The 14,059-nt window shown below is 41.9% G+C and overlaps 1 protein-coding gene across 2 annotated transcripts in view; it reads left to right on the forward strand.

The window, feature by feature from the left end:
• Positions 1-14,059, forward strand: part of LOC103188456 (protein CASP) — a 174,105-nt gene that overhangs the window by 39,290 nt on the left and 120,756 nt on the right. For both annotated transcript variants that reach the window (XM_042338434.1, XM_042338435.1), the window contains exon 2: positions 2,214-2,324. In XM_042338434.1, coding sequence (XP_042194368.1) covers positions 2,214-2,324 — 111 coding nt within the window. The remainder of the gene's footprint in view (positions 1-2,213; positions 2,325-14,059) is intronic.

The raw sequence follows: 14,059 nt of genomic DNA on the forward strand, positions 1-14,059 counted from the left end.
TACGACAAATTCTTCTGTAAATTTTCTTGCTGATTTCCACAGGCATCAACCATCCTCTTCTACTTTCCATTCTTTATATTCAAACCTTAGATACCACTGTTGGGGGGGGCAGAAGGGGTATTATGATTTATTTCTTCACCCACAGTCGAGACATCGATGGATATTGACCAGAAGTGTGAACTCTGGCTGATTTGGCAAATTGTGGTGGCCTCAACTGTTGTTGTTGTTAAAACCAACTTAATCAGCACCAAGCTGGAATGGAATTTGTCACCGTCCTCTCAGCATGGCTGGCTCAGCACTGAGACTGTGCCGTCTTTTAACTCTTCCTCTAAAATGAAAATATCCCATGGACAGTTGGATCTCATTTGCTACACACCAGATCAATGATACCACTTGCTGGAGCCCACATGTGCTCACCACAGCTTCACATAAACTATGGTGTCTGTCTACCTGGGCTCAGAAACTGATGTGAAAATTTCTACGGTGACTAATTTAATGAAATAATGTGTTTTTTAAAAGAAGTGCTTTTGCCTTTATTATTTGTGTAATATTTTATTTTATGGATTACTTTAATCAGCTGGTTAGAAAACGGCAGTGTGAATTTGAGCAGATGAAAAGGTGGCGAATGTTTGAATATCAACAGCTGTGCATGCTACAGAATATCCTGCACAGGTCTGTGTTCCCTTAGCAACTACGCAGCTCAAGCCCTGAACTGCAATTAAAGTAGTCCCTCCAGTGCTAGTTGCAAGAGCGACAGCCAATAGCCAGTTTGGGCTCCTTTGAGAAAATGTCAAGTCTTCCATTATATCACTATTTGTATCACGTCAACCAGTGGCAAGTCCACCTCACTCTTAATGTCTCTTTATTGATCTGTTCTGATTTACTGCAATTTTCACATGAACTAACTGTTTGTATCCATCATTGGGGACTACGTGATATTTACCTGTAGAGTTGTATTATTTAACCAGGTTCTCTGTTGAATAAATATCCTAATTGGTCCCCAATATGTTCACGTGGCTTATTGGATTGATATCTTACTGGAACTTAACTCGAGTAAATGTGCACTTTTCAATATGGTGCCAACCAAACACAGGCCTTCAGAATATGGAATAGATTGCCCTAGAAAGTCATAGGCTGGGCCAATAGGAAGGTCCTGCTGCACAATCCGCCAGAAACAATCTCCTCCGCTACAAACCTGCTATAAATGTATTTTTTTTGCCCGCGGGCCTCCCGGCTGTTTACCTGATGTCACTGTGGAAGGGACAACTCCGGCACACATGTGCGGTGCAAGCGGCAAATGGGCTTCACTCAGAGGCCCTGATATTGTGTGTGTGTGTAGTCTCTATAATGCCTTTATATGCGTTTGTGAGTATCTGTGTGAGTATGTCTGTCTCCCTCTCCTCTGTGTATTTGAGTGTGCCTGTATGTATCTCTATGTGAGTGTCTGTGTCTCTCTGAGAATGTGTGACTGAGTGTGTGTGTCTCGCTCTGTCTGAGTGTGTGTGTGGCTTTGAGTGTGTGTCTCTTTCTGTATCCCTGAGTGTGTGTGTGTGTGTCTGAGTATGTATGTGTGTGTCTCTCTGTGTGTTGCTGGGCCCTGTGAGCTCCTGTAGCCTCCCTAGTGTACACCCCCTCCCTGCAAAAAAGGTCACCCAGTTTTTGTTAAAGAAGTAATTCTTTTTTTTGCAACAATCTAACATGTTATTTCCCCATGTTTAGTTTTTAATAAAGTGAAAAAATACAGGTTGGCAGTAAAATTACCTCAATAGCCCCAATCAACCTCCGCCATTTTCTGCAAAATTTTCCAAACATTGCCCCGCAATGTTCCAAATCTACCCGCATTTTGGGGCAAATATTTCTGCACCTTTCTATTGGCCCAGTTCACAGGCACAGCTTTCAGTTGTTAAAAATAGAGAAATACTTGGTAAGTCAGGATGTTAAGACGTACAGAGAAAAAAAGGGGAAATGGAATCAGATAGCCATAGCCATAATGCTAGAGCAGACTTGACTGGCTGAATGATCCACTTCTGTTCCTGACTTAATTCATCACCTGAACTTGTTCCCAGTGATATCAGCCAGGAACCTGGCACATTCTTATAGTATGTCCTAATGTCGAGTCCAGTCTCGTTAGCTTTTTATTTAAAATAAGATGCTTGGTTGCTTGCTCAATCTTAAAGTGCCTGGCTTTGATTCCTGATGCTTTTCTTTTACAGAGAGAACTCGATGCCACAGCCACAGTATTGGCCAATCGTCAGGATGAGAGTGAACAGTCCCGAAAACGGCTTATTGAGGAAAGTCGCGAATTTAAGAAAAACACACCAGAGGTGAGTGAAGCAGAGCTGCAGCACTGTGCGGCGTTCAACACTGGGCTAATGCCCGGCCACCGCAACAACCTGGGAATGCCCTAGTGTAGCCTCTGGCTCTTCTGCACTGAGCAGCACAACTCTGAGATGCTGCTCAGTGGCCAGTGTTTCCCAGGCCTCCTTAGCTCCGACACATCCTAACATGTCAGTCAGTCTGGCTCAGCTGGTAGCACTCTTGCCTCTCGACAATGTGATAATGTGCTTTATCAAGTGCCGGGATTATTATTATAATACTTACTCCTTCATTGGCCCCAATGGGTGAAAGTATAACCTGGTGCAACACCGCATATAGACCAGAAGGTCACGAGTTCAGCTCTCCACTCAGTCCTGAGTGAACTGATCTTGGACAGAGCAGCAGGCAATTGGCTTCAGTGCCCTTTGATTAGAGAGCAATGGTGTGTGTGGGTGGGGGGTGGGGGAAGAGAGAGCAGCACGAGGGATTGAGAGAGCAAGATTGGGGCTCAGTTCTGAAACCTGTGGTTAAACAGTCTGCCAGTGTTCACTATCACACACAAATAATGGCTGCTTTGGTGAGGTACCAGTGAGGAGAGAACGGCATAAATCTAGCAGAACCTTACATGAGCTTCCCTCTCATCTTGGATTATTTTTGGCAATGGGCATGGCTATGTGATTGACATTTCCAGCACCCAGGAAAAGAACTGCTGTAATGGGACTGGTTTGACATCTGCACCCCTGACCTTGTGCTGCTGAATTCATATCGGGCTGGCGGTGAGGTTGGCTCACAGAGTTGAAGTTAGAGAAACGTTTGTACTTAATTGAGTTACACGTACCACTCTTCACCACTTTTCTTCTCCTTCGGCTGCTGGATGCCATTTTAACTTCCTGTTTAGATGCAATCAATAAAATGCATTTATGGTTATGAATGCAGATGCATATAAAGGCTCATTGGTGGGCTTCTGATCTTTAAATACCAGCTGTGATACTCGTGTCTGTGCTGAAGCTAGCTCTCCTGCTGGAACTATCTTCTCCAATTCCTGAATGGAGTGGCTGATAAGGAGAAGAGCTTCCGTGTTGTTGATCTGATAAAAATATCAAGGTATAATGGAGTCTATTGTTTTATGAAAGCAGAATTGTTGAACATAATGGACATGTTTATCGCTTTGTTTCCTTCATTTGGTGCGCTTATTAAAATGAGATATTTTTGCTGCAGTAACATACCAACGGTAAAAGTGGAGAGTATTTCATTAATTTTTAATCAAACTAATCATTTGAACATATTTTTAATTAGAAATTAAAACACCACAGGAGGCTGTTTGGTCCTTTGAACCTAAATCGGCATTGGGGCCTTCACTGAAGCTAACTACTACTGTATTTCCAATACATTCCCTCACTCCGTGTACCTCTTCAGATGTTTACATGGTTACCTTTTAAAGGTGTTAGCCACGACTGGCAAAGTATTTCCTATTAAATCCTCCTATAAAGTGTGTATCATAATGTTACTGTCGTCTCTTTGAGTTGAGAAATTAGAGATATGGTGGTGGTGTTTGCCAAAGGATGTGTTTATTCTCTAAATCTGTACTTTGCCTGTGTAGCATTGATGTCTCTGCACAGTTTTGTTTTCTGAGCACTGATGTGTAATTAGTGCCGTTTATCATTCTAAATTTAAACTCATGTTGTGCACAAAAGTAAGTTCATGTTTTTTTATTAGATTTGAAATTTTTAAAAAATTCTAGGAGCATTACGGGCTCTGCTGTGAAATGTCATTTTTTTGTCAGTCTGTTTCTCAAACATTCTGCCCAAGCTGGAGCTGCAGTGCTGGTAGAACAGTGGAAAACTTGAAGTCTGCTTTTACTCAACTTTGTCTCGCAAAAAGATAATAAATCTATCGTTTTTTTCGTCTCAATGCCCAGTGTGGTGATTTATACGTGTAATTCATTGCTACATTAATTCTGAAAGTGTTTAATTTGGCAAGAATTGACTTTGAGGCCAATCCTTCAGAATCTAGCTGTTCCTGGAAAATTTTGGGGTAATTTTTGTTCTTTGAAAAACAAGTTTACATCACTTGTTAAAGCTTAAATCAGTTATCAAAAAATAATGACTAAGCACTAAGTCACCAAGAAAATCAGAGTGAAGACTATTTACTTGGAGACTATTATCCAGCTATAAATCGTACAATGTTAATATGTCCTCCTGATAGTGATTGTGTAGTATAATGTTGTGACCTTCCGTCCAACGAGTGAAGCCACCTTGATCTGATAAATGGTACATTAATATGTGATAACAAATTCAAAATGCTGCAGATGCTGTAAATCTGAAATAAAAAGTGGCTGGGAACACTCAGCAGATCAGGCAGCATCTATGGAGAGAGAAAAGTGAGTTGACGTTTCAGGTCGATGACCTTTTATGAGAACTGGTGGAGTGGAGCTTGGCTAGAACTGGTGGGATGGGGTCTGGAGTTTAGTACCGGTGAGTATGTGGGCGAATGAGTTGGATGCTGTACATGGTGGAGCTGGGGAGACCGGCAAAGAGAACATTTGAGAAGTCCAGGTGGGAGGTGATGAACGCAAGGACGAGTTTTTCGCTTGCATCCAGTGTAAGGTACGATTGGAGGCGGGCAAATGTGGTGAAGATGGTCCTGGTCAGGTCTCGGATGTAGGGAAGGAAGGATAGCTGGGGGTCGATCCTCACGCCTAGATTGTGCACTGGTTTGTTAAGTCTGAGGGATATGCTGGGGAGGTTGAGGAGGTCAGGACCACAGGATAGAAGATGTTGACAGGAGCCAATGAGTATGAATTCCGTCTTGTCAACATTGAGTTGTAGAAAGTTCTTGCTCATCCCAGGCCCTGATGTCTACTAGACAGGCCAGAGGACCTGAAGTCGTAGCTGGAGGAGGATAAGCAGATTTGTGTGTCATCGCTTATGTGGAAGTTTACCCCATGACATTGCCAAGAGGGAGCATATAGATGAGGAAGAGGAAGGGGCCAAGGATGGAGCACTGGGGTACACCACAGGTAACTGGGCGGGGGTGGGAGGAGAAACCGTTTGAGGAGATAAAGTGAAGGTGGTTTGTTAGGTAGGACTTGAACTAGGCTAGTGCGGTCCCACTGAGGTGGATGAGGGAGGAGAGGAGGCAATGGATGAGGATGGCGCAGTTGACTGTAAGAAAGCAAATGTGTTCTGTCTTGTCCCACGCTTGCCTCCTGCAACCACCCACTGTCCTACAGAAAGGCAGTGACATCTGGGTTGGAGTTTTTTTTGCTGGGCATCCCATTGCTTTGCTATTCCCACACTGAAATGCACACATTGCTCAGCTGTGAGCTGCTGTGGCAGAGCAGTCTACCCTGTGGGTCAGACTAAGAATTGGCGAATGGGAATGCTTTAGTCAATGCAGTGAGCTGCTTGAAGTGAGGCCCAAGACAACAGTATTTTTTCACATCAGAATAATATTCTACAAGTTGTAAGTTTGTTCTGGAGAAGGTTATTACATTTTTACTCAGTAATAATCTACAGTATAGTGTGATTTTAAAACCAGCACAATCCTGTCCTCCAGGTCAGCGCTTCTCTGGGATCATCAGACCTCAGTTTGCTTCTGCTGTTTGGCTCAGTGTGCTGAGCAGTGCACTTACCCAGGTGCCTATCAGAGCAGCAACTATATAACACACAATATATTCTTTAATTCTGGAATATTCTTTAATTTCCATGTTCCTGTAACCAATTATGTAAGTTATTTTCTTGTAACTGTATCATCTCACCACAGACTTTAATAAATTTTGCACACTATTGCACATCAGTCCATTGTATGGGCATACACACCTTCTTCTGTCCTCTACATTTCTATATCATCGTAATCAGTCCAGTGTGGTCATGTTTCCTAACAATGAGTTTTGAATTTTTTTGCTAAAAGGAGATGGAAACAAACTTGTGTGAAAATTATACCAACGAGATTGTTTGAGGCATGGAGAAGGAGGGAATTGTGGAGACTGATTGATGGATTTCAAACACACCTGCAAAACATCTGTGACTTATTATTCAGATAGAAAATTGTAAAGAAATAGAAACCAAAGCAAGTGTAAATTCAATTTTATTTTCCCCAACCCCATTCTCCTCACACAGGTTCTCTTTAAAAAAAAGAAATGTATTTTCCACAGCAAATGCCTGAATTAAAGTTATTTTCTGTGGATGAGTTGATGAATAGTTCTCACCGGTCCTCCGTTGATGCTGGGCAGTGCAGTGGGTTGATGTGAAACTCTGAGCAACTTGTACATCAAAGCGTTGCTCCAGCTGAGAGTTATTACATACTCCTGCTTCTCAGTGTTGCAACTGAGACTTGTGGCAAAAGGAATTCTGTTCACTGCCCGGAGGAGACTGACGAGCGAATACTGATGTAGCACTTTACTGAATAGAGCTTTAAATAGCCAACTCCAGGGTAACGGGACACGAACAAATACTGGTACTTAATTGGAGTGGGAAGTGTAAAACAGTTACCCAGACACAGGAGATCTTTAAAAGTTAGAATTTGGGTTATGGACTTCATTATTCCATGTGCTGTAGAGCATTCAATCAATAGGAGATCCTGTTATTGTAAGATGAAACTATTTGTTTTGCTCACAAAATATACAGTCAATTCACTTTACAGTATATTCTGTGATGTGCTTTGAGACATCTCAAAGACATGATAAGGCGCTATATCAAATGCAAGTATTATTATCCATAGCTTATTCAATGGACAATAAATACAGTAACGTTGACTTGAAAGAGACGAACTTAGGACATCAGAAGAGTTGAGTCCATTTTAGTGAGGTCTGGACTTGCCAGTGTCCCAATTGTGAGAGCAGGTCCTTTACCTGAGGGAGATATGAGGAAAGGCTTGTGGTACAGGAGAGAATAAATGTTTTGGTAATGGGGTATCTGCGACACCTGCATTCAGTGAATTCATTGTTAAATTTGGGAGATGAATTGTGGCATTCTCATGAGTAGGGGGTCAGTTAGTTTTATTGCAGTGAATTCAATATTTGTCGGACCAGAAATGTAATCTGCTGTCCACAACAGCTTTTATGTTTCGTAAAACATCTTAATCTGTTTATGAAGGCAGATGCACTGTATCTTTAATAGAACATTAATGATCTAAGATCAGTGAATAAAGCTGATATGAATTAGAAAGTGATCCTATCAGTGGTGAGACCTACAGTGCTATTTTATTCCCTCTTACATAAACAGCCTAATTCTGCTTTTTTATTGTAACTGCCTTGTTTATGTAATGTGACTTGAGGCTAGTTAATGTACCAGTTATATAAGTGAACCCAACCTCTTCAAATATACATTTATACCAGTCTTAGCATTACAGTTAGAAGAGCAAGCCAGGAAAGGGAACATGCAGGAGAGTTTGAATGTGACGCTTCATTGAGGTGAGGAGGGAATCGGGGAATTGCCATTAGCGCAGAGAACATGCTGCAAAATGAGCATAACTGACAGTGTGAATATAGTAATTAGGGCTGATCTACTGGCACCATGCCTGAGCTGGCTGACTAGAATCTAACACAGTTAATTATAACTGTGTTAACACAGAGTGTGGACAGTTATCAGTGAGGTACTTATGTAGCCCAGCATGCAGACTTCACTAATGCATTTACCAACTGATCTGCATGGAGTGCCAGTTGAAGGGAACCCTGTTATGCTCTCTTAGAAACCTTTTTATTTTGTATTTGTTATTTTTTATGTGAGTGACTAAATCACAGAATTAAGGACGTTCAGTGATATGGCCTGGTTTTCTTTTTTAAGTCCTTCTGTAAATCTTTTTTTCCAACGACCAGCCTGACAACTTATAAATGCTGCTCTTTTTGTGCTTGAAAACAAAACATCCCACATGCTTATTCTCCAGGACAATGGAAGCCAAATGGATTGCGAATGTGCTTGTATGTGCGAAGGAGTAACGTGTTGCAATGCTGGTTGTGCTTGTGGTATATTTGAGGAAGTACAGATAAGATTTAGAGTAGCACTTGGCCAGTGCAGCCATGGCCCATCAGCACTTTTGACTCCTGAGTCCACCAAGTTCTTTCCTGTTTGTCTTCCATTATTTCAAAACCAGCAAGTGCCACAGGAGACATTTGCCTTCACCAGGAATGGCTAGTGACGGACAGCAGAATAAATACATCAGGTGATAATGCTCTTGAAAATGGATTTCAGCTGAGCTTGATCTAACAATCTGGCGAGTGTGCCAGACTTTTAGCGACAGCAAATTCATGATCTAGGATTGTTTTGTGTTCTCTGGTGCTATATTGATGCCACTGCCTGCATTGGAAGTATTGCTCCTCACTTCACCCTCTTCTCTAGCAGACTTCTTGCTAACCATGAGATCTCACAAGCCAATGTTGCCAAGTCTCAATCAGGCAGCTGTGGTAGATTGTATGCCCTGAGCAATCTTGTTGCTTTTAATATTCAGCTTTCACTGAGTGACTGCTTCACATGTATGGCTGGCTGACGAGATGACAAATCCTTCTTCAATGAATAAATGAAGGACACCCTCACCCGGCTTAGGAAACCCAATAGAATACAATGCTTGACTCTAAACCCAATAATGTGTGTCGTCGAATCTAAATCCAAGGAACTTGTGTTCTTGATTCTACAAGATTTTACCACAATAGTCGAAGTATAGATCGAATGCCACAGTTTTCGGCAGACTATTGGTGTCCTACTCTGCCGTACTGTACAACTCGACTGTGGAATGTTCTAGGCCAGTGACACGAGTAAACATTGTCACTAGGAGCTGAAGTTTCACCCTTTTGGGAGGCCAGTTAAAGCGGTTCTTATAACCTTAAAAAAAAGTCCAAATTTGAGTTGAGGGATTATTCAAAAATCATTGTTGGGTGGATATAAATCTACTAGTGTCAAAATTTCATGTGAAATTATAGCTTTTACTGCCTCAAAAAAACTGTTTTGCTGCATTGCCTTATTTAATGAGGATATTTATAATTACAAAAAGATCCTTTGGTATCTTACAAGCCCCACCCAGCCTTCACACAGTCACTATTAATATGCCAGATTTTCATTCAAATGCTGCCACATAGTTTTCCTCTGGTGCATAAACAAGGATGGTCATTTATGCGGTGCAAGATACATCATCTTACATTGCTAAATGCCCTCCTTAGTGTTCCTCAGGGAATTTGTATTATTGCAATCCCTGAATCTCTACAGTGGCTTTAATTAAATTTTAAAACATCAGAAAGACCGAGAGAAAATTATTGCAGTTTGGAATCAATTAAATTTAATACTATGTGCACAAAGGTTATGAGTAATAATGGGACGCTATTGTATATGCATTTGATTTTTGACAGTCGTTGAGATCTAAAATGAAAAACTGCCTGGAGCGCAGCATGTGCATGACTGGAGTGCTCGGTACGGAAGCTAAAACTACCTTCCGTGTGCTGTGTCAGGTCAGAGCTCCATACCATCTGCCTTTTCCAATGTCACAATATTGTGATCTAAAGGTATATCATAATAACCGTCCTGTCTTGCTATCTATTCTCCTGCCCATCATAACCCAAGGTGAATTTAGTGGATCACAAAAAAGGTTTGAAGCCGCCATGCTTGGAATTAGAATTGGGGAATGTTTCAAGCTTGGAATTCAGATACGACGAGAGGCTACAGAAGTTGGGAATATTCACACAGAAGAGAAGACTCAGGAGATCTTACTGAGAAGTATTCAAAATCCTAGAGGGTAGAGACGAATTGAACCTTAATGTGTTTGTGTTCAGCATGAAAGCAAACTCTACAACAAGGCGGTACGGATTGAAGCTTAGAAGAAAAGTGAACTGATTAATTACTTCACAAAGAGAATATGTGTAACAGATGATCCAGAGAGGTGATGGAGGAAGATTTTGGAAGAACACCAATTCAAGAGGGAATTAGGTAGTTATTTAGTGAAGCAATTGATTGAGGAGTATCAGAGATTTATATTTGTACTTTGGGACTCGCTGCAAGAACTACTGTACATTTGTATGAAATTCCTATGAAACATTATTCTGAGTTTGGTTTTTTCAAGTTTCAAACATATATATATATACAGCAAAACTCCACAGCCATGGTGCCCCAAACACACTTTACTGCATGCATTTGCTTACGTGATGGGAAGAGTGAGTATTTCTGGGACAGGAAATGATTATAGTGAGCAATACTGTAAAGTTTACATTTCTATTCTATCGATAGAATTAATGGTTTTTTTTCAATATTGTAAAATGTATAATGTGGGACTACTGTGGTACTTTGAAATGATGATCGTGCCATCAGAAATATTGTGACATTGCTACTCCTAATGCAGTATGTAAGTTGTTAGAGTGGCTGATCATAGTGATTAAGTTAATGACTCCCTTGTTCACGGTATTCAGCTCACTGTGTATGGGAAGTGAACAGCACTTTGTAAAATACAATGTTCTGCACTGAAACACACTTCACGAGTCATAGAATTCTTTTACCATTAGATTGTTTTACGGGCAGATTCTGGCAAACACAAAAATGGAGGTTATTTTCCTCCTCCATCTAACTTATAATAGGGGGGGAGAGGCAGGGAGATAATGTGTCCACAATTGCTTAGAAATCTGAGTAGAAATTTCCTGTGTTCATTACAGAATGATTGTATTTTACGTCCAAGGTCCTAGCACCAAACACCAACAATGTTTAATAGTTGACATGATAAATTAATGAACAGAATGCACAAACAGCCACGAAATGAATGACTAGTTTTACCTAGATTGTTGGCTAGGACACTGAGAAACTCCTTGATCCGATCACGCCTCAACCATCTTAGCTCAAGAGAATAGACCCAAGTTTGCTCAACCTCTCCTTATAATTGAGTCCAGGTACTTTTGGGGACTCATTCTCCAAGGCCAGTCCATGTGTTGGAAGTGTGTCACTCAGAACTGACTCCAGATCCAGTCTGACCAGAGCTATGTGTAACTGAAGCATCGCTTCTCTGCTTTTATATTTCAGCCCTCTTGAGATAAAGGCCAACATCCCATTAGCCTTTTGGATTGCTTTTCTTACCTGATATTGATCTGAAATTTTAAACTGGCTTTAATAATGCTGCTGCTTTACATTAGCAGTCAGATGACGAGACTTGGAGGCGGATAAGTATGGATCCTCCAAAGGCTCTGAGCAACTTCCCCCTCAGAGAAACACTGAGCATGTCTAATTTTAGGAAGGGCAAATGCTCTTCTGCCAATTTGCTAAATTTTCAAAAAAATTACTTTTTTTTCTTCCCAACATCCCCCCCCCCACCAAACCGCCACTTAATGAGTTTTGATTGGGGGAGTGGGAGAGGAGGATTCACCTTGTCGTCCTAGGTGTCTGCAATCAAACATTGGAAGTTTCCCGGACTGTTCGGCTCACCATGTGATAAATGTGTGTGTTTTTTTCGTGGGTTGTTTCTGTGGGGAGGATATGGGATTTCCCCAGTGTCATAATAGTTCAAGCTAAAGTTTCAGTTTCTCATCAACGTACTATTTTTCAGCTGGCAGATTTTGCAAAAGTGACCGTTTCCATTCAATAGAGGTGCATGGAAAGCATTGGACAGCTGATCAATGCGAATGTGTTGTGCAGGAGAATGATTGTAAAAGATAAAGACAAACAAGCCCACCAGAAGTCATACTCTTAGAGTTTTAATCTTGGGTTAAATGTTTTTTTCCAGGGGAGAATTTGGCAATCCTGGATCCAATACATTTATTCTGTCTTAATTCAGCACCACAGTTGAAATTTCTGAGCGGTGGATTAGATTGGAGGGTGTAAGCTTTCCCCCTGTGGAATTCAGTTGTGTTGAAAGTGAAGGAGTGAGGGCATCAGTCATCAGTCACTGTCTCAAGCCGCTGTCTGCAGTCACTCAGTCACAGTGTCAGCCAGTCATATCTGCGGTAATGTGTCTCTCGTAACATTCAATCAGTCGTGTGTTAACACTGTTACGAGGGACGCCTGTGTTTTCGGGATGAAGGAAGAACTGATGGTTTTAACAGGAAAGGGAAGTTGCCGTGTTTGCTTATCTGTGAAAAAAGTAATTTGTCAGAATCAGCAGCAACATATTCGATCAGCAGTGTGACTGCAGTCAGTGTTGGAATTGCAGTGCAGTGAGTGATTTTACTCAGTACATTAGTGACCCACTACATTGTAAATTCTGCCTATGTTCAGGTTCCCTGCAGACAAATGAGAGACTCACCTTTTAGATTTTTCTGCAGCAAATCCTTTTAAAGGTCTCAACCAGATAAGTTCCTTTTCAAGACGAGGCTTGTTCGGTGTCATACTTTCTTAATGCATCTTTATCACTAATGATATCGATTGCCTCCTTTTTTTAATCATCCCTTCCTCCAGTTTTGTCCCCTTTGTGGATTCCTGTGGTGTATTAGTTAGAGCGCTCGCCTCTCAAGCAAGAGGACCTGGGCTCGATTTCCGAGCGAAATATTAGGCAAGTTTCCTTACTCCACATGCCTCTGTTTACCTAGCAGTAAGTAGGATCCTGATTGTTAGTCGATTGGTGGATCGCTATTCCGGGGGTAATAATCCCTTAAAAAAATAAGAATAATTTGATCACTCAGAACTTTTTGTGGGACGCTGTTGTATGCAATTGGCTGCCACGTTTTGCCCACAAAATATACAGTCAATTCACTTTACAGTGTATCCTCTGAAGCAATTTGAAACATCTTGAAGATGTGATAAGGCTCTTTATGAAATGCAAGTATTATTATTCCCCTTTAGCTTCTAAAGGCGCCTGACTGTTTCTGATTCACTTAATTCTCCAGAACTCTGCAGATCGTGTCCTGCACCATGCTCCGTGATCCCATCACCCGTTCACCCGGCTCCACTGGCTCCTCATCCCCCAGAGGATAGGGTTCAAAATCCTCACCTTCAAAACCCTCCATGGTCTTGCCCCTCCCTACCTCTGTGACCTGCTGACCCTATATCAATCTGTCTGCTCCCTCCGCTCAGCAGTCTATGGCCTGCTTCATGTTTCCTGCCCGTCCGCTCCACCATTGGCAGCTGAGCTTTCAGCCTCTCTGCCCCCACCCTATGGAACTCCATTCCCTTTGCCTCGCCCCCTCCCATACCTCCGTCAAGGCGCGTCTCAAAACCCTCCTCTTTGACCGAGCCTTCGGCCATTCTCCTACCCCCTTTACTCTCCCCCATCCCGACCCCCAGCTTGGGTCCAAATCACTGATTGCCCCGCACCTTGGGACGTCCTCCTGACGTGAAAGGCGTTATGCCAATGTAATTTGCATTGTATTCTACCAAGGTACAGTTCCACAGGTATTAGCATCCTCTGCTAAGTTATTCATGTATGAATCTTGACAATGAAAATATTGACAGATTATTTGACCTCAGATGGTATCAGGACTGAACCCAATCCTGACCTCACTTGATGTCAACAAACACGCACCTTCCAGCTGGGTGTCTCTAGATCCAGGACACTGATTTTTTTTCACCTCTCCCTAACTCTGGGACTCCGAAGTCGATTGTAACCCTGTGAGGTCAGTATCTCTGCACACACCAGGTTTTTTAACTGGGATTTTCTGGTCAGTATGTAGTGCTACACTGGGAGACACGTTACTCACTGGTCCAGCATGGTGCAGCCCTGTTCTTTCTAATGCACTTGGGCTGTGCACAGCTGGAATTGCATATTGTCCAAAAATCAGTAATTGCAGCGTTGTCGAAATTCTGCGAGTTCCCAAATACCTGGTGCGTACTTTGTAGAAGGTAAA

Source organism: Callorhinchus milii, unplaced genomic scaffold (genome assembly GCF_018977255.1).
Source record: "Callorhinchus milii isolate IMCB2004 unplaced genomic scaffold, IMCB_Cmil_1.0 Scaffold10, whole genome shotgun sequence".
In the NCBI taxonomy this organism is placed as follows: domain Eukaryota; kingdom Metazoa; phylum Chordata; class Chondrichthyes; order Chimaeriformes; family Callorhinchidae; genus Callorhinchus; species Callorhinchus milii.